Here is a 24,269-nt window from a genome sequence, read left to right as displayed (position 1 = left end):
AAATCGAGCTTGTTTATCAACCTCTGTCATTCCTGAATCATTAGTATCACTCACTTCCTGGTTTGCTGTGCGCGTGCATTATTGCTAATTCACGGCCTAATGGGAACTACATTTCCCATTATGCTTAATGGCATCGCGCATGCGCAGTGCCTTTTTTTTTTGTTAAATCGCCGAACGAGAATGCCGCCACACTCCGCCCCTAGTATCCACCCATTCCCAGGTCCCCTGCCTACACGAAAAACAATGCACAGGAGGCAGAGCTACAGCGTTGTAGAGACACCCACTTATGTCCTGCCTCCGTGCCTGTGAATGATAGACAGCGTCTTCACGCAGGTTGCGCAGGGCTGTAGTCATAGGGAGGGGGCGATCACGTTCTGCTTTCCCCCATGCAAAACGGCTCAGATGCTGGTGGAAAGCAAGAAGAAAAGAGACAGGAAATTACTTTTTAAAAGCTGGATTACTCTAATTTGGAGAGGGAAATGGAAGGACAAGGTAAGTGATATTGTAATGCACTAGCTTACAGCAAGCAATTTAGGCAATAAAAACGAACCTTTAGTGTTCCTTTAAGCAAAGAGACTTGCTGTCATCCTAAGTCCCAAAAGAATGTGCAAAGCTAGCTGATGATTGACCCATCCATAGATAAGTGAAAAGTCAATGGGTGGAAGAACCCCTACATCTCATTTAGTGACTCACCTGTATGATGAGGTGATTGTACATTGAATTTGGTTTTGTATTCTGTGGACATAAAAGATGGACCCTATGGCAAATAGGAAAATTCACATTGTTAGAGGCAGAGAAAAGCCGAACACAATTCTATTCTGTACAATACAGTCCATAAAACAACATCATAAGCGGTCTTCGTTTCAATCACTTATATTCATTTTAGGCAACTAGAGGAAGCTTAGATCTGCCTTCAGGTTTTGCTGTTCCATGTATCCCCATCAGTTAGATCTTCCTTCACTTCCTATGTGGTTAAAGAGCAACTTTTCTTAAGTTTTGGGCAGAATGGAGAATGGTTAGAACCTTTGGGTGGTCACACTAGGGAGTGAGGGGAAATCTCAAAATACAGTCCTACCTTAGCCTAACTCATCAGAAGGCTGGTATCATGAAATTACAATAATGGCATGCTGAATTATCAAATTAATTCTTATTATGAAGATACTCAAACAAGTTAAGCACAGGCTTAAAGGGGTTGTAAGTCTTCTTGTTTGTTTACCTTAAAGTGATACTAAAGCTTCATGATTTTTTTTTTTTAAATAACAAACTTGTCATACTTACCTCCACTGTGCACTTAGTTTTGCACAGAGTGACCCCGATCCTCCTCTTCTGGGGTCCCACGGCGGCTCTACCCCACATTAGATAACCCCCTCTGGGAAGCTCTATCCCAAGGGTGTTACCTTGCGGGCGCTCTCCTGAGTCATACACTCTGCGTCCATTGGATTTGATTGACAGCAGTGGGAGCCAATGGCTGCACTGCTATCAAACAGAGTCAAACAGAATACAAATAATATCAATAAGCTGTTTTAAATTGTCATACAAATATATATTTAAAAATAAAATCTTTATTATTTTTTTGCCAAAGTTTGATTGCTGTGCCCTTGGATGGCAATCAACATCCTTGATAATTGTATAAGATATATGAAAAAAAGAAAGAATGGACTTTGAAGGCACTATTTAGAAATGTAAAAAAATATCATTTTTAATCTTTAGAAAAATACAATTTCAAAACAAGATGCCCATTGCATCTAATGAAGCTATAAAATACACAATATTAAAAAAAGATGTAAGAATATGAAACCAAGTGAAAAGACTGCAGGTAAGGGTTAGTAATAAAGGGATTTTTAATACAGCTTACCTGTAAAATCCTTTTCTTGGAGTACATCACGGGACACAGAGCAGCATATTCATTACTATGTGGGTTATATGGAGTACCTTCAGGTGATGGACACTGGCAATCTCAAACAGGAAATGCCCCCTCCCTATATAACCCCCTCCCATAGGAGGAGTACCTCAGTTTTGTAGCAAGCAGTATGCCTCCCAAAATGGTCCCCAAAAGAGGGGTGGGAGCTCTGTGTCCCGTGATGTACTCCAAGAAAAGGATTTTACAGGTAAGCTGTATTAAAAATCCCTTTTTCTTTATCGTACATCACGGGACACAGAGCAGCATATTCATTACTATGTGGGATGTCCCAAAGCAATGCTTACAATGAGGGGAGGGAGAACATCTCCAAGACAAAAGGATTTAATTTAGAGGTATACTCAAATCATAATAAATCCAACTTAGTTGAGAAAAATAATTTTAAATATTAAATTTAACTCAAAAGGGAGCCCCCGGAATCCGAGGGTCTCAAACTGCAGCCTGCAGTACTGCCTGCCCAAAGGCTGTATCAGTATTCCTTCTTACGTCCAACTGGTAGAATTTTGTAAACGTGTGGACAGAAGACCAGGTTGCCGCCTTGCAAACTTGAGCCATAGAGATCTGGTGGTGTGCTGCCCAGGAGGCGCCCATGGCCCTAGTAGAATGAGCCTTTAATGATAACGGAGGAGGCAACCCCTTCAAGCCGTAGGCCTGAGTGATTAACTGTTTAATCCACCTTGAGATGGTGGATTTTGCAGCTGCCTGTCCCTTCTTGGGCCCATCCGGTAAAATGAACAACACATCTGTTTTCCGGATCTTCTCTGTAGCTTTAAGATAGGCCTTCATGGCCTTGACAATATCCAAGGTATGCAGCAACCCTTCCTTTCTGGAAGTAGGTTTAGGAAAGAAGGATGGTAATACCAAATCCTGGTTTAGATGAAAACTGGATATAACCTTTGGTAGGAAGGAAGGATGAGGGCGGAGAACGACCTTGTCCTTGTGAAAAATAAGAATATGGTTCCTTACAGGATAAGGCTGCCAGTTCCGATACTCTTCTGGCGGAAACTATGGCAACCAAAAATACTAACTTCCTTGTCAGAAAAACCAAAGGAATTTCAGCCCAACGGCTCCAAAAGGTTGTTTCTGTAAACTTGACAGAACAAGATTTAAATCCCACGGGACAAGTGGGGATTTAACTGGAGGATTAATACGTAAGACCCCTTGAAGGAAGGTCTTAACCAGCGAAGTGGGTGGCCAGTCGGCCGCTGAAACCACACTGATCAAAGCTGAAATCTGTCCTTTTGATTGTGCTTAATGCCAAGTCCTTTATCCACTCCTGCGGAGAAAACTTAATACTCTATCGTTGGTAAACTTGCGAGAAAGCCATCGCTTGGACTCACACCAGCCTACATAGGCCTTCCAGATCCTGTAATTAATCACCTAGAGACCGGTTTCCTGGCTCTGATTAGGGGTAGAGATTACTTTCTGAGACAGACCTTACCCCTGAGAATCAGGGATTCAGCTTCCAGGCCGTCAAATTTAGATGTCCGTAAGGCAGGGTGGAGGATCGGACCTTGCGATCGCAGGTCTGGCCGTAGAGGAAGAGTCCAAGGGTCTCCCACTACCATCTTCAGGATTAGTGAATACCATGCCCTTCTGGGCCATGCTGGAGCTACCAGGATGACTGGTATGTGCTCCACCCTGATCCTGCGTAGCAGGCGGGGGTAGTAACTGGAGCGGGGGGAAAAGCATAAAGAAGTTTGAACTGATGCCAAGGGCAAACCAGCGCATCGGTTCGCAGGCCATTGGTTCCCTTGAGCGGGATATGAACCTGTCTAGCTTCTTGTAGAGTCTCGATGCCATGACATCCACGTCGGCACTCCCCATCTTTGGCAGGAGTGCTTGAAAGATTTGTGGATGTAGAGACCATTCCCCCGGCAACAGAGTCTGGCGACTTAAGAAGTCCCGCCTGAAAGTTGTCCATCCTGGAATGATATTGCCGATATGCAGGGCACATTGAGCCTCTGCCCATAGGAGAATCAAGCTCACCTCTCTCTGAGCGGCTTCTTGACTCTTGGTTCCCCCTTGGTGATTTATGTATGCCACGGCCGTGGCATTGTCCGATTGAATTCTCACCGGGAACCCCTTGCAATTTGGACGTCCAAGCCCTGAGGGCTAGTCGAGCAGCTCTGAGCTCAAGATGTTGATGGGAACTGCCTCTCTGGCTTTGCCCAAGTACCTTGGCGAGTGAACCATCCAAAATTGCTCCCCAGCCCAGTCAGGACTGGCGTCTGTGGTTACGATCTTCCAAGCCACTGGGTGAAAGACTTCCCCCTTCACTAGATTCTGAGGGTCTAACCACCAACACAGACTTTGTCGGACTCTTTGATGTGAGCGGCAAAGGGATATCCAAGGCCTGTGGCCTCCTGCTCCATGCTGACAGGATGGCTGCCTGCAGGATGCGATGTGTGGCTCTGGGCGTACGGTACCGCCTCGATGTGGCCCCATCTTGCCTAGTAAACCGCATACATAGGCGAATAGTTGGTTCCTTTTTGCTTAGAACCAGTAGGATTGATTCCTTGATGGCTTTGACTTTCCTCAGAGGTAGAAACACTCTTTGTTGTTCTGTGTCTAACCTCATGCCGAGATATTCCAACTGCCTTGTGGGCTGGAATGTTGACTTTTCTCGATTTAGGACCCAGCCGAACCTCTCGAGGTATTGGACAGTGAGGGCCACTGCTCGTTCCAAGCCAGGAGACGAGTGATCTATGACTAGGAGGTCGTCCAGGTATGCTAGGATCGTGACTCCTTGGATCCTTAGCTTGGCTAGGATTGGGGGCTAGGACCTTCGGTGAACACCCGGGGGGCCGTAGCCAACCCAAAGGGAAGCGCCACGAACTGGAAGTGACGCGAAAGCCACCATAAAGCGTAGATATCTTTGATGTGGCTGATAAATTGGAACATGAAGGTAGGCATCCTTTATGTCTATGGAAGCCATGAAGTCGTCCTTTGGAGTGTGGCAGCTGCTGACCGCACGGATTCCATCCGAAATGAGCGGACTTTAGGTATGCAATTACCATCTTTAGGTCAAAATTGGCTGACATCTCCATTGGACTTTGGGAGATGAATAGGTTGGAGTAGAAACCCAGCCCTTGTTCTAGGACTGGTACCTCTATTATACTTCCTGGGAGTGTAGGTGATTTTAATGCCGTCATTAATGCGGCTCCCTTCTCCGGATCGTTTGGAATCCTGACTCTGGAAATGAGGAGGAGGAAACCTTAGGAAGTCTATTTGTAGCCCGTGGCCACGGAAGACCGTACCCACTTGTCGGGAATGCTGGCTTCCCAAATTCTGAAAAGAGACGCAGCCTTCCCCCCACCTTTGTGGGTGGGGGCGCCCCTTCATAAGGTCGGCTTGGGGGCTGGCTTTGCTGGTTTGCGAAACCACTGCCTCTTGCCCCTAGCAGCCTGGCCCTGCGATCTGCTATTGAAGTTAAAGTTTGATCTTGCAGGAGGCCGTCGATACTGTTTGGCATTAGAGGGCCCCTGCCCAGGGGAGTGCTGTCGTTTAAACGCAGGCCCCTGAAACTTCTTCTTGGTTGGCAAAAGAGTACTTTTGCCGCTTGAAATAGTCTGAATGTATTTATCCAGGTCTTCTCCGAAGAGTCGTCCTCCATGGAAGGGAAACCCTACCAGGAGCTTCTTGCATGGGGGCTCTGCCTCCCAGCTCTTTAACCATAAGAGTCTTCTCATATGGATAAGGGATAACGATAAACGTGACGCTTGCTGGATAGAATCCTTAATCGCATCTACCGTAAAGCGTATGGCCCTAGGGACATCCGAAAATTCTTCTGCCTGCTGGGCAGGAATAAGTTTAAGCATCTGCTTAGCTTGATCCGATAATGCTTGTGCAACCCCAATCGCAGCCACAGCTGGCTGCACTACTGCCCCTGCAGTAGTGAAGGAGTTTTTAAGTAGTGCTTCCAAGCGTTTATCAACCGGATCCTTGAACACCTGTATGTTTTCTACAGGGCATGTTAAAGACTTGTTAACACATGAGATGGCTGCGTCCACCGAAGGGGTTGCCCATCTCTTGGAAAATTTATCTTCCATAGGATACAAGGCAGAGAATCTTTTAGGTGGTAAAAAGACTCTGTCTGGTTTGATCCAATCTTGGAACAAAACTTCCTCTAGCAGAGGATGGATCGGAAAAACTGCGTTGTTTTGAGGCGCCCTTAGTGAGCCCAAAGCTGAAACAGTCGATACCTGGAGATCTGGTGTTGGCAAGTTGAAAGCACTATGGACCAAGTCCGTTAAGGCTTGAACCCAACAGCTCTCCTTTTGGGAGACTGCCCCAGACTCCTCTGTATCCGAATCCTCGATCCCCGAACCTGCTTGGTCCTTGTCCAAGAGGTTTTCCAATTCTCCTGCGGAAAGGACCTCCTCCTCAGAGGGTCCATGCTCGGGCGACGGAAATCTATTCCGTTTCTTGCCCCACAGAGCCATGGTTATCATCTTTTCCATTCTTTTTTCCATCTCCTTTAATGAGGTGGACAATACCTCGTCCGTGACCATCCTAGGGTTGGACTGACCCGAGCCAGCTCCAGCCCCAGATCCCGATGGCCCCAAGGCTCCCTCTCGGGAAAGCAGCGGCATAATTTCCGAGACCTCAGACTCTCTGGGGGAATCCCCCACCTCTTGTACCCTCTGACCCTGATGCCATGGTACAATACCGAGGTACGCCCGCTAACTTGTCGGTGTTTGGAACTATAACAATTATTGTCCAAAAACCCGTTTGGGGGAAAAAATGCCTTCTCTCCCTTTGATGGATTTTCTCTTTTTTTTTTTTTTTTTTAAACCCAAGAAAGAAAAAACATTCTGTCCCCCTTAGTAGTATTGCCAAAAGACTGCTGAGATAGAAAAGAACAGCCTATTTCTAGGCTAGACAGTCTTGTGAAGACTGTAATATCTTTTTTGGCCACTGTGTGTCCTCGGCGCCCTGTGCTGCCGCTCTGGTCTCTTCCTCCTCAGTTCCAGCATAAACTGAGCTGATGGAACGAAAGGAAGGGCCGCCCCTTCCTTAAACCAACTGACCCGCCCTTCCCCCCTCAGCTAACGGCGCGAAATTGCGCTCATAAAACGGGGACGCGCGCGCGCGCCCGCCGACGGGGGGGGGGGGGGGGGGGGGGGAAGGGAGCCCACGAGGAGGCCAGCGTTTGCCTGTCATCCAGGCTAGGAGGAAGAAACCCATGCAGCATCGCCTGGAGGCTTGCAGGTAAGCACAGCTCTCTTAACACACACACACAGCCACTCAATGCTTCAATACTACTAGGGAGGTCACCTCTTATGGGGAAATAACACATGAAGCCATCCTATCATTAAGATATGTGACTTACTTTGCCAGATGCAGCGCATAACTTTAGGCATATCCCCTGTGACCCCCCAGAAAAACCTGCTAAGAACCAAGTTCCGCAAGTTTCCCCTCACTTACCTGCTCCATGCCGCAGGACTTTGCCAAGCAAGAGGCCCAATCTTCCCCCATCTCCGTGGGGCTGTCTAGACCTTCAGGCCCTGGGTTCCTATGAAGGATCCACTGTCCTGGGCCCATATAGCACTCTGGCAACAGAAACATTAGGCCCCCAAAGGTTTCTAAGTTCTGGGCCCAGGGTCCAGCTCTCTAAAAAGAGAAGCATTATGGGCTATACCCCAAGGGTTTGGGGTCCGGTTACTGACCACTTTAGCGCTGAGGCCTTTGGACAGAACCGGTTAGCTCACCTAATCCCAAGGATGCGGAGGCAAGCTAAACCATGACCAACACCTAAGACACTGGCGTAAAAACTGAGGTACTCCTCCTATGGGAGGGGGTTATATAGGGAGGGGCATTTCCTGTTTGAGATTGCCAGTGTCCATCACCTGAAGGTACTCCATATAACCCACATAGTAATGAATATGCTGCTCTGTGTCCCGTGATGTACGATAAAGAAAGTTGTTGTTGCTGTCGCTGATACGGACTAGTCAAGCCTGGGTCGACACTGTTTATTATTTTTTTGGCAATAACATGGTGTGGGTGGATTTCTGCCAGTCAGAGGTTGTATCACACCCCTCCAACCTGTGTCTTAGAAGAAGAGGGAGGTGAAGCCTCTATCAATCTACATGTAATATCCTACCCCTATTGTGTTTAGCTGGTTAGTGGACATGGAGGAGGGAGAAGGGAGTGGGCTGTCATTTACCACTGTGTATACACCCACATGTGTGACTTTATAGTAAAGGGGCTGCTCAGATGTGATAGAGGGGAAATGCTCAGCATACAAACTCACTGAAAACTGAGCATGTGCAGAGCTGCCAACACTGCTCTGCAAAATCCCTAGATGCAGGGGAGGGCTGGCAGCCTTAGGCCTGGGGGGCAAGTCAAGTGGCCCATTGAACCGCCGAATCAGCTCACCATCCATGGCCCATCTGGTTTTTCAATGCAACCTCACCAGTGCCCATCAGTGCAGCCAACTCCAGTGCCCATCAATGCAGCCTGATCACTGGGACAGGTTACATGGGGTGTATGGGGGAGGGGGGATGGGGGTCAGCTAGGGGTGCCAGGGTCTCTCACCTGAGTGATCTCAGCTTAGCGGGTCCTTGCACGCCACAGGGGGGGGGGTAATGCTCCTGGTCCTGGGGTCAAGTTACAGCCAGCGCCCAGCCCTGCGTCCCTACTACCTGGCATGCTCTGCCTCTGTCTGCTTCCAAGAATCCAGTCCCAGGGAGTTGTAGTTTCCTCTGCGCTGTTCTGTTTTCCTACCACCGGGAGCTTGAGCGTGGACTACAACTCCTAGAATGCAACAGCTAGTGGTCAGCCCGACTTCCAAGACCAGAATAAAAAATAAAATGGTAGCGGGCATTTTGAACATAAGTTAGGGTGGCCTGGGAGGCAATAGCCACCCTGCCCCCTGGCCCAGCCCTCCCCTGCCTAGATGCATTGGAGACATGAATGGAAGGGGTGATAGAGAGCAGCAGGATCAAGCAGGTTTTTTCAGATTACAGAGAAGGAATCTCATAGTGACTGAGTGAGTATTAACAGCATGTAATACACCATTTATTGATCATTTTTATGAAGTGGGTTAAGTGACACTTTAAGACTACCTCAGCAGTGTTTACAATAATTTTCTACCAAGGCCAATGTTACAGTGACTACAGACTCTATACAGATGATGGGTTAGCCCAACTTAGTAGGAATAATAACACACCTTTTTTTTTTAACCCAATCATATCTATAAAAAAAAAAAAGCATTTGGCTAGAGATAAACGTTAAGATTCCACCTAACATGCAGATTGCAATTATTACAAATCCTTGGGATCCCCAAATAATTGTGCACATTTTCAGCCATTAAAATTATTTGCATCAATAACACATTATTACCATTAAACTCTTTACAATATACAAAAATAACACAAACATGTTCAGATTTCATTGTTACAGAAGTTGATGCAATTAGTCTATTTCTAGCAGTAATTATAGAATATTAATCTTGTTATGTTATGTTTATCATAATATGAGGTGATCCACAGTTCATTGTATATTACCAGGATGTGTTATGTGGGGGAGGGGTGGATTTCTCACTTTTTATACTGTGGATCACCTCATATTATGATAAACATAACATAACATATGATAAACATGTCATTCATGTCACTCAAAGCAAGGAGAGAGGAAAGGACTTTTTATTTAGACAGGTTTTTATCTGGAAGTCTGTTAATTTTCACTGAACAATAAAAGAGGATTGCTCAGAGCTGGATTAACTCTGTGTGGCAAGACTGGGCACAGATGATAGGAAATCTTATACTCTACATTGCGACATAAAAAATAAAAAAAACTATTTTGGGTTTACATCCACTTTAACTTCTCTACAACTCACATGTCGGAGATTTTCAGCCTCAGGGGATCCTTTTCCTTGAGGCATAAGCAGCAGAGGTCGATGTTGTGGTGCGATGCCAGCAATAACTCCAGAACTGTGATCCCGTGTGTTAAAGTGCACAGTCTTCACCTGTCAAAATCCGGGTAAAACTCATGAGATCATCATCCTGGCAAAACAGATTACAGAACGGCGGCACTGAAAAAAATCTGTGCATTAAAATTGCTGACCTCTTTCTTGAAGATGCTGCTTGCTTGGCTGTCCCTGGCTTACCATGTCCTCGACCCAGAACAGAACATAAACTCAAAAATCCTGATCGGCAGGCTTGTTCCAGGCTAGTGACTTGCAGAATATTGAAGCCATTGTAGCAGCATTATGCACAGGCAACTAGATATGTGCCCTGACAAAAAATGTGTTTGTTTTTGTTTGTATTTGTTTTTTTTGCTTTGTTTTCGTAAATTCGAAAATTCAGAAATTCGATAATTCAGAATTTGGAAATCTGAAAATTTGGATTTTAAAATTTCTGAATTATCGAATTCCAAACTTTCAAATTTCTGAATTTCAAATATCGAATTTTCGAAAATTCAGAAGTTTGAAAATCCAAAAAAAGAAAGAAAATCTTAAAAATTTGAAATACCAATTACCAATTATATTACAGTTATTGGAATTCCCTTTCAAATTTGTCTGTTTGTGAACGTAACAAATACAAATTTATCTGAAGTTATGAATTATCAGAAATAATGAATGCCACATCTGAACAAATGGAATGGAACACATTAATAATAATAATAAAAAGTTTTTATTATTATTATTGTTATTTATTATTATTAAATTGTTACATTACATTCATTTATATTCTGCATTCGTTATTTCAGATAATTTGTAACTTCAGATAAATTCGTGCTCGTTGCGTTCACAAACAGCCAAATTTGAAAGGAAATTCCAATACCTATAATTTAATCGTTAAGTTATTATTAGTTAGTTATTATTTCAGATTTTGGAGTTTTCGAATCTTCATTCTTTTGAATTTTCAGATTTTTATTCTTATTTTCGGATTTTCCGAAATTTTCGAATTTCCGAAATATCGAATTTCCGAAATTCTAAATTTCCGAAATTTCCGAAATTTCAAATTTCCGAAATTTCGAATTTCTGAAATTTTCCAATTCCAAAATTTCTCCAATTTCTGAATTTCTCCAACTTCTGAATTTCCAATATTTGAAATTTCCAATTTTTGCAATTTCCAATTTTTGCAATTTCCAACTTCTGCAATTTCCACTTTCTAAAATTTCCAATTTCAGAAAATTTCCAATTTTCAAATTTACGAAATTTCCAATTTATGAATTTTAAAAATTACAAAATTACAAAATCCTGAATTTTCCCAAAATTTCCTTACATCACATTGCACCCCCTTACCTTGGGCCAGATTCACAGCAGAGATACGACGGCGTATGTCCTGATACGCTGTCATATCTCTGTGTTACGGCCGTCCTAACTATGCGACTGATTCATAGAATCAGTTACGCATAGCTAGCCCTAAGATCCGACAGGTGTAATTGAATTACACTGTTGGATCTTAGACCCCATTCACACCTAGGCGTTTTTACGCCTGTAGCGCTACGCCGCTGCCGCCAGAGGGCTGAAATCAGATGTCCCTCTATGGAGATGGTTCACATCTCCACGCCGAACGCCGGACGCCTGTCGCCTGCCGCGTGAAAAAAGGTCCCGGACCTTTTTTTCAGGCGTCTTCGAGCGTTCGGCTAGGAGATGGGAATCATCTCCATAGAGGGGGTCATCTTGGGGCACATCTAGGCGGACAATACCGGCGTTTTGTCGCCGCAAATCGCGGTACAAAACGCCGCTATTTTTACCGCGATTTGCGGCGACAAAACGCCGCGATTTCGTCCGTCTAGATGTGAATGCAGCCTAAAGGATGCAATTCTAGGCCGGCCGCTAGGTGGCGAGGCCATTGCGGTCGGCGTAGAATATGCAAATGACTAGTTATGACGATCCACGAAGATCCGCGCGTTCGTCGCAATCCCGTACGTCGTCGCTAGTCATTTTTACCCCTCGCAAAGTTACACCTGCTTTAACATGGCTTATCTTTAGATCAGCCATGTTAAAGTATGGCCGTCATTCCCGCGTCGAATTTCGGAAAAAAATTTTTTGCGTAAGACGTCTGGGAATACAGAACGCCGTAGCGCACGTCGCATTTCAAAAAACGTCGGGGCGCCGTAATTTCGCGCAATGCACGTCGGGAAATTTCCTAACGGAGCATGCGCAGAACGTTCGGCGCGGGAACGCGCCTAATTTAAATGGTGCCCGCCCCATTTGAATTGGGCGGGCTTGCGCAAGCGCATTTACGTTACACCGTCACAAGTTTACAGGTAGAAGTTTTGAGAATCAGGCACTTACACTGTAAACCTGCGGCGGTGTAACATAAATCAGATACGTTGCGCCGCGGGGGAGCAACGTAATTGTATCTGAATCTGGCCCCATGTGCTTATGCTGGGGAGGAGCTGGGGGCAGTGTTGCAAAACAGAAAGTGCAGGGTCTGGTGCCAACTGCTGAGACAAGGGGAGCTGGTGCAGTTGCACTCTGCAAGTGCAGTTGTTGCAGAGCTTAGTAAATGAGGTAAAGCTTCACTTTGCAAAGAATACCCAATCACGTGCAAGGAAAATCGGAAAAAAAGGCATTTGGATGATGGAAGTCAGCAGAGCTTCTGCTCATTTACTAAGTTCTAAGCAACCCCTTAGTAAATGATTTTGAAACCTAGCACCATGCACACAAATTTTGGAGTAGCAGCTTGGGTTATATATTTTGTATTCACATTTTCACGCTTTTTGTTGGTCATTACATATAGCCAGTACTCACAGCTCTGGATTTAGGTATGGTGACTTCACTGCTCCTGATGAATCCACTTTGTGGAGAGGATAGTGTGTGGGGCAACGGCTCTGTTCCTGTCACATTTTGGTGAGGGACGAAATCTCTGTTGGTTATTGATGTGTAATTGTTCCTCAGCATTAACCTAAGAAAGAAATGAGAAGGAACTTTAGCATGTTTAGCAAGGTATCAAGTTTGATCCAATAAAATGTACACTATGGCCCGGATTCACGTAGCACTTACGATATACGCCGCGTAAGTGTAACTATGCGCCGTCGTATCTGTGCGCAGTGCCCACAGAACTAGATACGCGTGGCGCATTAATATACGCGGTTTACGTAAGTCGTACGTCCGGCGTAAAGTTATGTCTCATAAAGCAGGTGTAAGTCAGCAGCATCAATGCAAATGGCTGCACCAGGGAACACAGCCGTCGTTATTTACGTTGTTTACGTAGTACGTGAATAGGGCTGGGCGTAGGTTACGTTCACGTCGTAGGCAGTGATTCGACGTATCTTAGGCGTTCGATCCGACGTGATTCTGAGCATGTGCACTGGGATACGTCCATGGGCCGGCGCATGCGCCGTTCGGTTTTCGTATCTTGATGGCGCTCGGCCCATCATTTACATGGGGTCACGCCTCATTAGCATGGCTCACGCCCACTACCACTTACGAACGAGTTACGCCGAGGGAACCCAGCGTAGATTTGGGGGCAAGTGCTTTGTGAATACTGTGCTCGCCGCTCCGCGCTACGTCGGCGTAGCGTATATTTGATACGCTACGCCGGCATAACTATGCGCCAAGGTATGTGAATCCGGGCCAATATTACCAAAAGTATTGGGACACCTGCCTTTACACTCACATGAACTTTAATGACATCCCAGTCTTAGTCCGTAAGGTTCAATGTTGAGTTGGCCCACCCTTTGCAGCTATAACAGCTTCCACTCTTCTGGGAAGGCTGTCCATGAGGTTTAGGAGTGTGTCTATGGGAATGTTTGACCATTCTTCCAGAAGCGCATTTGTGAGGTCAGGTACTGAAGTGGACGAGAAGCCCTGGCTTTTCTATTGCAGATTTACTGTCAATACTAGACAGTGAAAGGAGAAGCAGCAGCAGCAGTAGTTTATGCTCATCTCATGGTTCTCTGCTCTCTCTAGCTATCACCATGCTATTTGCAGTGCAACATACATGAATGGCTCCTTGTGCTGCTTCTACCCTTGTGGGCTCTTGTCGGGACTTGGATCACCTGCTGGTGGAACCGTGGTTCCCTGTGCAGAGGGTTGTAGTTCACGTGTTCACCAGCAGGTGTCTCCCAGCAGCCCTCAATAATTAGTTTCCACCTGATGCTGGCTGCTGGGAAGGTATTTAGCCCCTCCACTGGGAAGGTATTTAGCCCCCCCCCCCCACACACACACTGGTGCCTCTTGCTTCAGTGTCTTGCTGCTTTCTAACTCTGTTTGCCATATATCTGATCTAGTTCTTGCATACATGTATACAGCAGTCAGCAGACCTCAGTAATCAGTTTCCACCTGATGTGTTTTGCTGCTGCCTGATACTGTTTGCCATAGATCTAATCTTGTTCCCACATACACACAGTATATATTCTCATAAATATTGCTTTAGCTGGAAAAATGTCTGTCTCCATTGTGGCTAAACAACATTTTACTGAAAGCTTACCCCATAGCTGGGTTATCTTTCCGGTCCAAGTTGGGTGAATAATATACAGCCGGTCGGAAGTTTGATTGGTACCCTGTGCTGCGGTGGGTAAGAATCCCAGGATGGTGGACACCACCTGGAACAAACTGTGGGTGACCTGCGTGAGACCAATTTGAGGTTACTGAAGGAGTCAACATCAACAAGGAGACATGCATTGTATATCTGTGATCTCATTACATTCCTTTAGTAACCAACATATAGAATGTTATAGATGGTGTTATAGAGGGGTTGCTCAATTAATCCACAGAAATTAGTGTTGATGGGGGGAATCTCTCCCACAGCACTATTGTGTTCTGCCGGTGGGAAGCCTTCCTTGCTGGCAGAACACGAGTACTGCTGGCGGCTATAGCCACCTTCAGTAATCACACGCAAAAAATCTGACAGGCTGGTTGTACTGAAGTCGATTGATGGATCAACTTCAGTGTAACCAGTCTGTTCATGGATGGATCTGAATTCAATCTATCTATGGCTGGCTTTATACAGGTTCTGTATCTAAATAAGCTAGGGGTGGCCGTAAAAATGCTCATAAAAACAACCCCGTGCTTCACTGTGGCGGCATATCGATCGAGTGATCCTTTTTATAAGGGAGACTCGATCGATGACGTCAGTCCTACAGCCACACCCCCCTACAGTTGTAAACACACACTAGGTGAACACTAACTCCTACAGCGCCCCCTGTGGTTAACTCCCAAACTGCAACTGTCATTTTCACAATAAACAATGCAATTTAAATGCATTTTTTGCTGTAACAATGACAATGGTCCCAAAAATGTGTCAAAATTGTCCGAAGTGTCCGCCATAATGTCGCAGTCACGAAAAAAATCGCTGATCGCCGCCAATAGTAGTAAAAAAAAAAAAAAATTAATAAAAATGCAATAAAACTATCCCCTATTTTGTAAACGCTATAAATTTTGCGCAAACCAATCGATAAACGCTTATTGCGATATTTTTTTACCAAAAATAGGTAGAAGAATACGTATCGGCCTAAACTGAGGAAAAAAAAAATGTTATATATGTTTTTGGGGAATATTTATTATAGCAAAAAGTAAAAAATATTGAATTATTTTCAAAATTGTCGCTCTATTTTTGTTTATAGTGCAAAAAATAAAAACCGCAGAGGTGATCAAATACCACCAAAAGAAAGCTCTATTTGTGGGGAAAAAAGGACGCCAATTTTGTTTGGGAGCCACGTCGCACGACCGCGCAATTGTCTGTTAAAGCGACACAGTGCCGAATCGCAAAACCTGGCCTGGGCATTTAGCTGCAAAATGGTCCAGGGCTTAAGTGGTTAAGGATGCAATTCTAGGCCGGCCGCTAGGTGGCGAGGCCCTTGCGGTCAGCGTAGAATATGCAAATGACTAGTTACGGCGATTCCCGAACGTCCGCGCTGCCCGTCGATCTAACTTTATGTCGTTTCCGTCGAGTTACGCCACGTAAAATTAGGGCTGAGCCCTAGTTGTTCTAAGCCATGTTAAGTATGGCCGTTGTTCCCGCGTCGAAATTTAAAAAACCACGTCGTTTGCGTAAGTCGTCCGTGAATGGCGCTGGACGCCATTTACGTTAACGTCTAAACAAATTACGTCCGTGCGACGTCATTTAGCGCAATGCACGTCGGGTAAATTACCCGACGGAGCATGCGCAGTACGTTCGGCGCGGGAACGCACCTAATTTAAATGGTGCCCGCCCCCATTTGAATTAGGCGGGCTTGTGCCGAGCGGATTTACGTTACACCGCCGCAAGTTTACAGGTAAGAGCTTTGTGAATCAGGCACTTACACTGTAAACCTGCGGCGGTGTAACGTAAATCACATACGTTACGCTGCCGTGGAGCAACGTAATTGTATCTTTATCTGGCCCATAGTTACTAAAAAGCCTTGAAAAACAAACTTCTTTACTCTTTATTTACTACATCCTCCCAGCCAGTTACCCGCACTATGTTATCTCTCACCATGAGCGCTGTTGTAGTTGGTACAATAGAAGTTCAGAGGGTCACAGCTTCCTCCAGAACTGCCCCGAATCCCTGGAGACGAATTTCCTATTGGAATCGGCCCCATTGTAGTGACAGGCTTGAATAAAAATGCTCTGCTGGGTTTATGAACACAGAATGCCTTTGCAGAAAGTCAAACTTCCGTAACCTGGCTACAGTCAGCATAGCAACAGACAACATCAGCTGTTCCCTGTTCAACCACTAGAGGCCAAATTCTGCTTTCCCGTCTCCACTGTAGACTGGATCTATTCTCTAAACTTAACCACTTCAGCTCCGGAAGGTTTATGATGCCCCTTCATGACCAGGCCATTTTTTGCCATACGGCACAGCGTTATTTTAGCTGACAATTGCGCGATCATGCGACACTGTACCCAAATACAATCCCCCCCCCCCCCCCCACAAATGGTGCTTTCTTTTGGTGGTATTTGATCACCTAGGCAGTTTTTATTTTTTGCGCTATGAACAAAAAGCATACAATTTTGAAAAAAAACAAAAAAAACGATCTTTCTTACTTTCTGCTATAAAAAATATCTAATAAAATAAATGTATAAAAAATGTATTCTATGGGGCAGATCCACAAAGATCTGCCCCGGCGCACCGTTCCGAGATACGCTACGCCGCTGTACCTTACCTGGCTTTAAATCGAATCCATAAAGAATTTGCGCCGTAAGTACGACGGGGTAGTGTATCTCAGCGGCGTACGGCGTGGAATTCAAATTGGCGATTAGGGGGCGTGTTTCATTTAAATGAAGCAGTCCCCGCGCCGAATGAACTGCGCATGCGCCGTCCCTAAATTTCCCCGCCGTGCATTGCGCTAATGACGTCGCAAGGACGTAATTTTTTTTAACATAGACGTGAATTACGTCCATCCCGATTCACGGACGACTTACGCAAAAAAAATTTAAAAATAAACGCGGGGAACGACGGCCATACTTAACATGGCAAGTCTAACGATACGCCGCAAAACAGCAGCTTTAACTATACGCTGGAAAAAGCCGACTAGATGACGACGTAAGAGAATGCGACGGCCGCGCTTACGTTCGTGGATCGTCGGAAATAGCTAATTGCATACACGACGCGGAAAACGACGAGAGCTCCACCCAGCGGATCCAACGTATTGCATCTAAGATCCAAAGGCGTACAAAGCCGTACGCCTGTCGGATCTAACCCAGATGCCGTCGTATCTTGGTTTGAGGATTCAAACCAAAGATACGACGCGGGAAATTTGAAAGTACGCCGGCGTATCAGTAGATACGCCGGCGTACTCTCTCTGTGGATCTGCCCCTATCACTTTAGGCCAAAATGTATTCTGCTACATATTTTTGGTAAAAAAAATCCCAACAAGTGACACTAATACAGTGCTAAAAATATGCACTGTCACTGTACTAATGACCCAGGCTGGGAAGGGGTTAGCAGCAGGGGCGGTTAAATGTCTTCCTAGGGAGTGCTTAGCAACTGGGGGAGGTGCTTGTACTGTGGGAAGGCAGAGATCTGTGTTCCTGCTTAGCAGAAACACAGGATCACTCACCCCCTCCCCTACTGACAGAATGGATATCTGCCTTGTTTACATAGACAAACCGCTATTCTGCTTCTCTCGGGAATTATCGGTGGTTGCCCCGACAGCCACTAGAGTCTGTGCCAGAACCGCTGATTGGCTCCTCCTGTGTCCAATCGCAGCAGGAGCGGGTCGCCAGCGACACGCTTGTGTGCGCCCAGACCCGGAAGTACAAAATCACGTACAGGTACATGATTTTGCACAGGAGAGCCACTATATATGGACAGTATATGGTGGGCAAGCGTCTAAAAATGGATCTTCAGGCCAGACCTATAGATACACTATATTGTCCAAAAGTATTGGGACACCTGGTTTTACACATACATGAACTTGGCATCCCAGTCTTAGTCTGTAGGTTCAATATTGAGTTGGCCCACACTTCGTAGCTATAAATCTCTGGGAAGGCTGTCCAACAAGGTTTAGGAGTGTGTCTATGGGAATGTTTGACCATTCCTCCAGAAGCACATTGTGAGGTCAGGCACTGATGTGGACGAGAAGGCCTGGCTCGCAGTCTCTGCTCTAATTCACCCAAAGGTGTTCTATCGGGTTGAGGTCAGGACTCTGTGTAGGCCACTCAAGTTACTCCACCCCAAACTCGCTCATCCATGTCTTCACAGACCTTGCTTTGTGCACGGCTCCAAATCATTGGAACACCGGCAACCAATAAGAGTCCAGTGCACTCTGAAAACTAACCAAGAAAATGCTGCCTTTGAGGCAACGACAACATTTTTTTTTTCTCATCAGCCGATGTGCTGTGAAAACGGCAAAATCTTCCTGTACCGACTGTATTCGGTAGCCGGTGTTGTGTCCAAACACCAATTCGTCCAAATCAGCAATTACTGATGGTTTAAAGAAAGCGGAAGTTACGTGGTTCGATTTTCTGCTGAGTTGTCTATTTTGTCAGGACTCCTGGAATCCATCTGCCCTAAGCGCAGGAATGCAGGCAGTGGGTGTGTTTAGCTGAGAAACCCCATGAGACTCCTGGGTTATATGATATCAGTTAGGAGAGAAACCAGGAAGCAACTTAAAGGGTTTGTAAAGGAAATTTTGTTTTTATCTTAATAGCTTCCTTTACCTTAATGCAGTGCTGTTTTCATGTCCTCATTGTTTGTTTTTGCTCTCAAGTTGCTGTAATTCTTCTCTGATCCCCACACTTCCTGGTTGTCTGTTTCCTGATGACCACAGTACTAGGAGCTTTCTCTCTGTGGTCACTAATCTAAAACCCCACAGCACCAATTTCGTTTTCCAAACCATCACTGCCCTGTATTGGCTCTGTACATCACAGAAGCAGGAAACAACATGCAAAAACGAAACTAGAAACTGCAGGTACATTATATGATTGATTTTTATATATTTTTAAAAGGAATCAGTTAACTATTATGTCTCTATACCCTGTAAACAGTCATTTCAGCAAAAAAAAAAAAATATTCCTTTACAACTCCTTTAACCACTTCCATACAGGGCACTTACACACCTTCCTGCCCAAGCCATTTTTCAGCATTCAGCACTGTCGCAATTTGAATGACAATTGCGCGGTCATGCTACACTGTACCCAAATTACATTTTTATAATTTTGTTCCCACAAATAGAGCTTTCTTTTGGTGGTATTTGATCAGCTCTGCGTTTTTTATTTTTTGCAGAACAATTAAAAAAAGCCTGAAAATTTTGGAAAAAAATTACGGTTTAATTTTTTTTGTAAATAAGTAAGTTTTCTTCTTCAATTATGGGCACCGATAGGCGGCACTGGTATGCTGCTGCACTGATGGGCATTCATAGGCGGCACTGATGGGCACTCATAGGCAGCACTGGGCACTCTTTGGCAGCACTGATGGGCACTCATGGGTGGCACAGATGGGCACTAAGAGGTGGCACTGATGGACACTGAGGGGTGGCACTGATGGCATTGCTGGGCATCATTTGAGCCAGTGCCCATGTTGCCAGTCAGTGCCCATTTGTGGGCATTGATTGTGTTATTTTTTTTTATTGGTGTTTTTTTTTTTTGCTCTATTGAGCACCGGGGGGCCGATCCACATACATCTGCGCCGGGCGCAGCGTATGTAAGATACGCTACGCCGCTGTAACTTACTTTGCTTTAGTTTGAATCCTGAAAGAATATCGCGGCGCAGTGTATCTCTCGCGGCGTAAGGGCGCAGAATTAAAATTCGGCGGGTAGGGGGCGTGTTTCATTTAAATACTTAACATTGAGTACGCCACCATATAGCAGCTTTAACTATACGCCGGAAAAAGCCGAACAGAAACGACGTAAAAAAATGCGACGGCCGGACGTACGTTCGTGGATCGTCGGAAAAAGCTAATTTGCATACTCGACGCGGATTACGACGGGAACGCCACCTAGCGGACGCCGGAAAATTGCATCTTAGATGAGACGGAGTACGAAGACGTACGCCTGTCGGATCTAGCCGAGATGCCGTCGTATTTTGTTTTGAAGATTCAAAACAAAGATACGACGCGGGAATTTTGAAATTACGCCGGCGTATCAGTAGATACGCCGGCGTAATTTCTTTGTGGATCTGCCCCTTAATGTGTATCTAAACCCAACAACAAACATGTAATATACTGCAGCTTACCAGTTAGATGTGGTGGCTGTAAGTGTTGGAACAGTGTTGTCACCCTAGGACAGGAAGTGTGTTAGGACTACAGAACGCCTCTCCTCATTTTCATAACATAGGGGGAATTGTTTTGTAGTTAACTGGTCAGTGCTGATAACACTGCTTGAGGTTTCAGTGGTGCATATGACATGGCTGTACTTCTAACAAGTTTTTATTTGCATTTATTGACAGATTGAAGAAAACACTTTCAGTGATATATTTAAAAGGCCAAAAGAATACAGTTATTAGTTAATTGTTATATTAAAGTCTTGTTTTTTTTTTTAAATAACAAACATGTTATACTTACCTGCTCTGTTGCAGTGGATTTGCACAAAGCAGCCCTGAGCCTCCTCTTCTCTGGTCCCTCGTCGGTACTCCTGGCCCCGCCCTCCCGCAGCTTGCTATGGGGGCACCTGAGCCAAGCCACAGCTCCTTGTGTCCATTCAGACACGGAGCTGCGCTTCAGCCCCTGCCCCCTCTCTCTCCTCATTGGCTAACTGACTTTGATGGACAGTAGCTAGAGCCAATGGCGCCGCAGCTGTGTCTCAGCCAATCAGGAGGGAGAGCCCCGGACGGCCGAGGCATTTGTGCACATCGCTGAATCGAGATGCACACAGAAGGTCTTTTATCTCAATGCAAATCTTCTGCCTTTACAATCACTTTAAGGTTTACACACTTTACACACTCTTTAGTGGTATTAAACTGTGTTTTAGTTTTTTTATTGGGCCCCAGGTGGCTGATGCTATATTGTGCTAGTATGCATCACATATTAGACAGACCTACCCATCACACAAAGCCCTCCAGCGCTAAACTGTCACTGCTTCTGGCACTTCCATTTTCGCCCAGTCTTTCTTTACGGCTTCCTGCCCTCTGGCCGCTTGAACGGCCAGGCCGTTATGATGTCATGCACACAGAAGTCTCCATCATGGCACGCTGATCTCTGTAATTATGGCACAGGCAGTGTGCTGTGAATGCATAGAGAACTGCGCATGCACAAGTGATGCCATGGGCCAGAGCTGACAATCAAATCCTCAAAATGGTGCAGATATCAAAGGTTTCACAGGCACTTATAAGTCAAATATTTTATATGCTTTAATATACAGTATATGCTATTGGTTGAACTGGATGGACTTGTGTCTTTTTTCAACCAGACTAACTATATGGAAAAGTTCCAAAGTGGGGTTTAACCACTTCCCGACCGCCGCATGTATATGTACGTCCACAGAATGGCACGTACAGGCAAATGGGCGTACAGGTACGTCCTTGCCTTCTAGCGGGTCGGATCGGGACCCCCCCCTGCTACATGCGGCGGTCGGATTCCCGCGGGGAGTGATCCGGGACGACGGCGCGGCTATTCGTTTATAGCCGCTCCGTCGCGATCGCTCCCCGGAGCTGAAGAACGGGGAGAGCCGTATGTAAACACGGCTTCCCCGTGCTTCACTGTGGCGGCTGCATCGATCGAGTGATCCCTTATATAGGGAGACTCGATCGATGACGTCAGTCCTACAGCCACACCCCCCTACAGTTGTAAACACACACTAGGTGAACACTAACTCCTACAGCGCCCCCTAAACAATGTAATTTAAATGCATTTTTTGCTGTGAAAATGACAATGGTCCCAAAAATGTGTCAAAATTGTCCGAAGTGTCCGCCATAATGTCGCAGTCACGAAAAAAATCGCTGATCGCCGCCATTAATAGTAAAAAAAAAAAAATTAATAAAAATACAATAAAACTATCCCCTATTTTGTAAACGCTATACATTTTGCACAAACCAATAGATAAACGCTTATTGCGATTTTTTTTACCAAAAAATAGGTAGAAGAATACGTATCGCCCTAAACTGAGGAAAAAAAAAATTATATATGTTTTTGGGGGATATTTATTATAGCAAAAAGTAAAAAATATAGAATTTTTTTCAAAATTGTCGCTCTATTTTTGTTTTATAGCGCAAAAAAATAAAAACCGCAGAGGTGATCAAGTACCACCAAAAGAAAGCTCTATTTGTGGGGAAAAAAGGACGCCAATTTTGTTTGGGAGCCACGTCGCACGACCGCGCAATTGTCTGTTAAAGCGACGCAGTGCCGAATTGTAAAACCTGGCCTGGGCATTTAGCTGCCTAACGGTCCGGGGCTTAAGTGGTTAATACCGCTTTAAGTGTTTTACTGTGAAAGGCAGTAATGTGAGTTGTATCTTTCTAAACCACAACACACAGGTCTAGATAGAACCCAAAACTTATTTTTTTGCTTTTACGGCTCTTTTAAACTTGCATCAGCCCTCTGTGAATCACTTTTCAGAGAGTGTTTGACAGATGGTGACAGGTGGTGAGGAAGTGTTATAATGCCTCCTGGCTGCCGTTTTTCACCCCTAAAAGCCCACACCACTGCAATTGCATACGGTTGTGGCCCCGCCCTATTCACTTGAATTAGCTGTGTTTGGCAGATGGTACTGCACACTGACAGTGACAGCGGGAATCATTTTTTGTTTCATGGCCACGGTATGTGTACACAAGAAAAAACAAAGACACGGCATGTGTACACAAACAAAAACAAAGACACGGCATGTGTACACAAACAAAAACAAAGACACGGCATGTGTACACAAGAAAAAACAAAGACACGGCATGTGTACACAAACAAAAACAAAGACACGGCATGTGTACACAAACAAAAACAAAGACACGGCATGTGTACACAAGAAAAAACAAAGACACGGCATGTGTACACAAACAAAAACAAAGACATGGCATGTGTACACAAACAAAAACAAAGACACTGCATGTTTACACCCCTTACTGCTGCCTTTGTGGCTTTGGGAAGAGGCGGGGTAAAAATGCGTCTCAACCACCTGTTTTTACCTCGCTCCCCTACCTCCAACTGCAAACTATGCCTTACATAGCTAGGATGATGAAGCAAATTTGAAAATATAAAACTATACTTTTTTTTGTTGCATTCTCTGGTAGTTGTCATGAAGAACCCAGCTTCTATACATCTTTATTTTTAACCTCAAGCCATCTTTCAAACATAGGAAACATCTGGGTTCTGTGTGTCAAACAAGACATACCAGCAGAGTGAAAGTTTGCAATTTGTGAATGACTTTTAGAACACAAATGTTGACATTAAAAACAGCAGGGAGTATTTATTTATGCCGCCTCTATGGTAAGAAAAAAAACTTCCACCTGTAGTTCCTGAAGATCATTTTTATCAATACAGTATTAGGAAACGTATTCTTAATAAAATAGTACACATGCAATAATCATATTTGTTGCTTTTCCACTTCATTTCAGAAATGAATGCACCACAACCTCCCCTATAATCTCTTATATACATAGCTTAGTCCACACGATTAGCAACTGCAGTAAATACAGATTTCTGGAAATGTAATAAGTCCAGATTCTCACGCTAGTCACACAATCTGATTTCTAAAAATGTAAATCTGGATTTGTGATAAATATAATAGCTTGTGTGTCATATGAATTGTCAGACATCCTCAATGCTGGCTTCACACTTGTGGGATGCAGGAAACCCTGAGATTCTTGTGTAGGTTCCCACATCGCACCTGAATCGCAGGCGAATCACACTGACATCTGCAAACCGCTGCGGGTGTCAAAGTAAACTTAACCACTAACCGACCGCCCACCGCCGTTTTACGTCGGCAAGTTGGCTCGGCTGGGCGAGAGCACGTAGTATAACGTCCTCTCTCCCAGCCGCCACTAGGGGCGCGCGCCGCCCCCCGCTCCCGTGCGTGTGCCCGGCGGGCGCGATCGCCGCC

General features: G+C 45.1%; 1 protein-coding gene across 1 annotated transcript in view; it reads right to left on the bottom strand.

Annotated features, from left to right (window-relative positions):
• The window catches only part of PPP1R32 (protein phosphatase 1 regulatory subunit 32), a 46,943-nt gene extending 30,456 nt beyond the window's left edge, over positions 1-16,487 (bottom strand). The window contains exons 1-5 of the mRNA XM_040328407.1: positions 16,297-16,487; positions 14,311-14,446; positions 12,630-12,783; positions 9,762-9,890; positions 694-757 (exon numbers count right to left, since the gene is read on the bottom strand). Of these exons, the coding sequence (XP_040184341.1) occupies positions 694-757; positions 9,762-9,890; positions 12,630-12,783; positions 14,311-14,446; positions 16,297-16,402 (589 nt within the window). The 5' untranslated portion in view covers positions 16,403-16,487. The remainder of the gene's footprint in view (positions 1-693; positions 758-9,761; positions 9,891-12,629; positions 12,784-14,310; positions 14,447-16,296) is intronic.
• Between the last annotated feature and the right edge of the window lie 7,782 nt (positions 16,488-24,269).

This window comes from Rana temporaria, chromosome 11 (genome assembly GCF_905171775.1).
Source record: "Rana temporaria chromosome 11, aRanTem1.1, whole genome shotgun sequence".
Lineage (NCBI taxonomy): Eukaryota > Metazoa > Chordata > Amphibia > Anura > Ranidae > Rana > Rana temporaria.
Note: the sequence above shows the minus strand (reverse complement) of the source record. Positions and strands in the feature narration are given on the sequence as shown.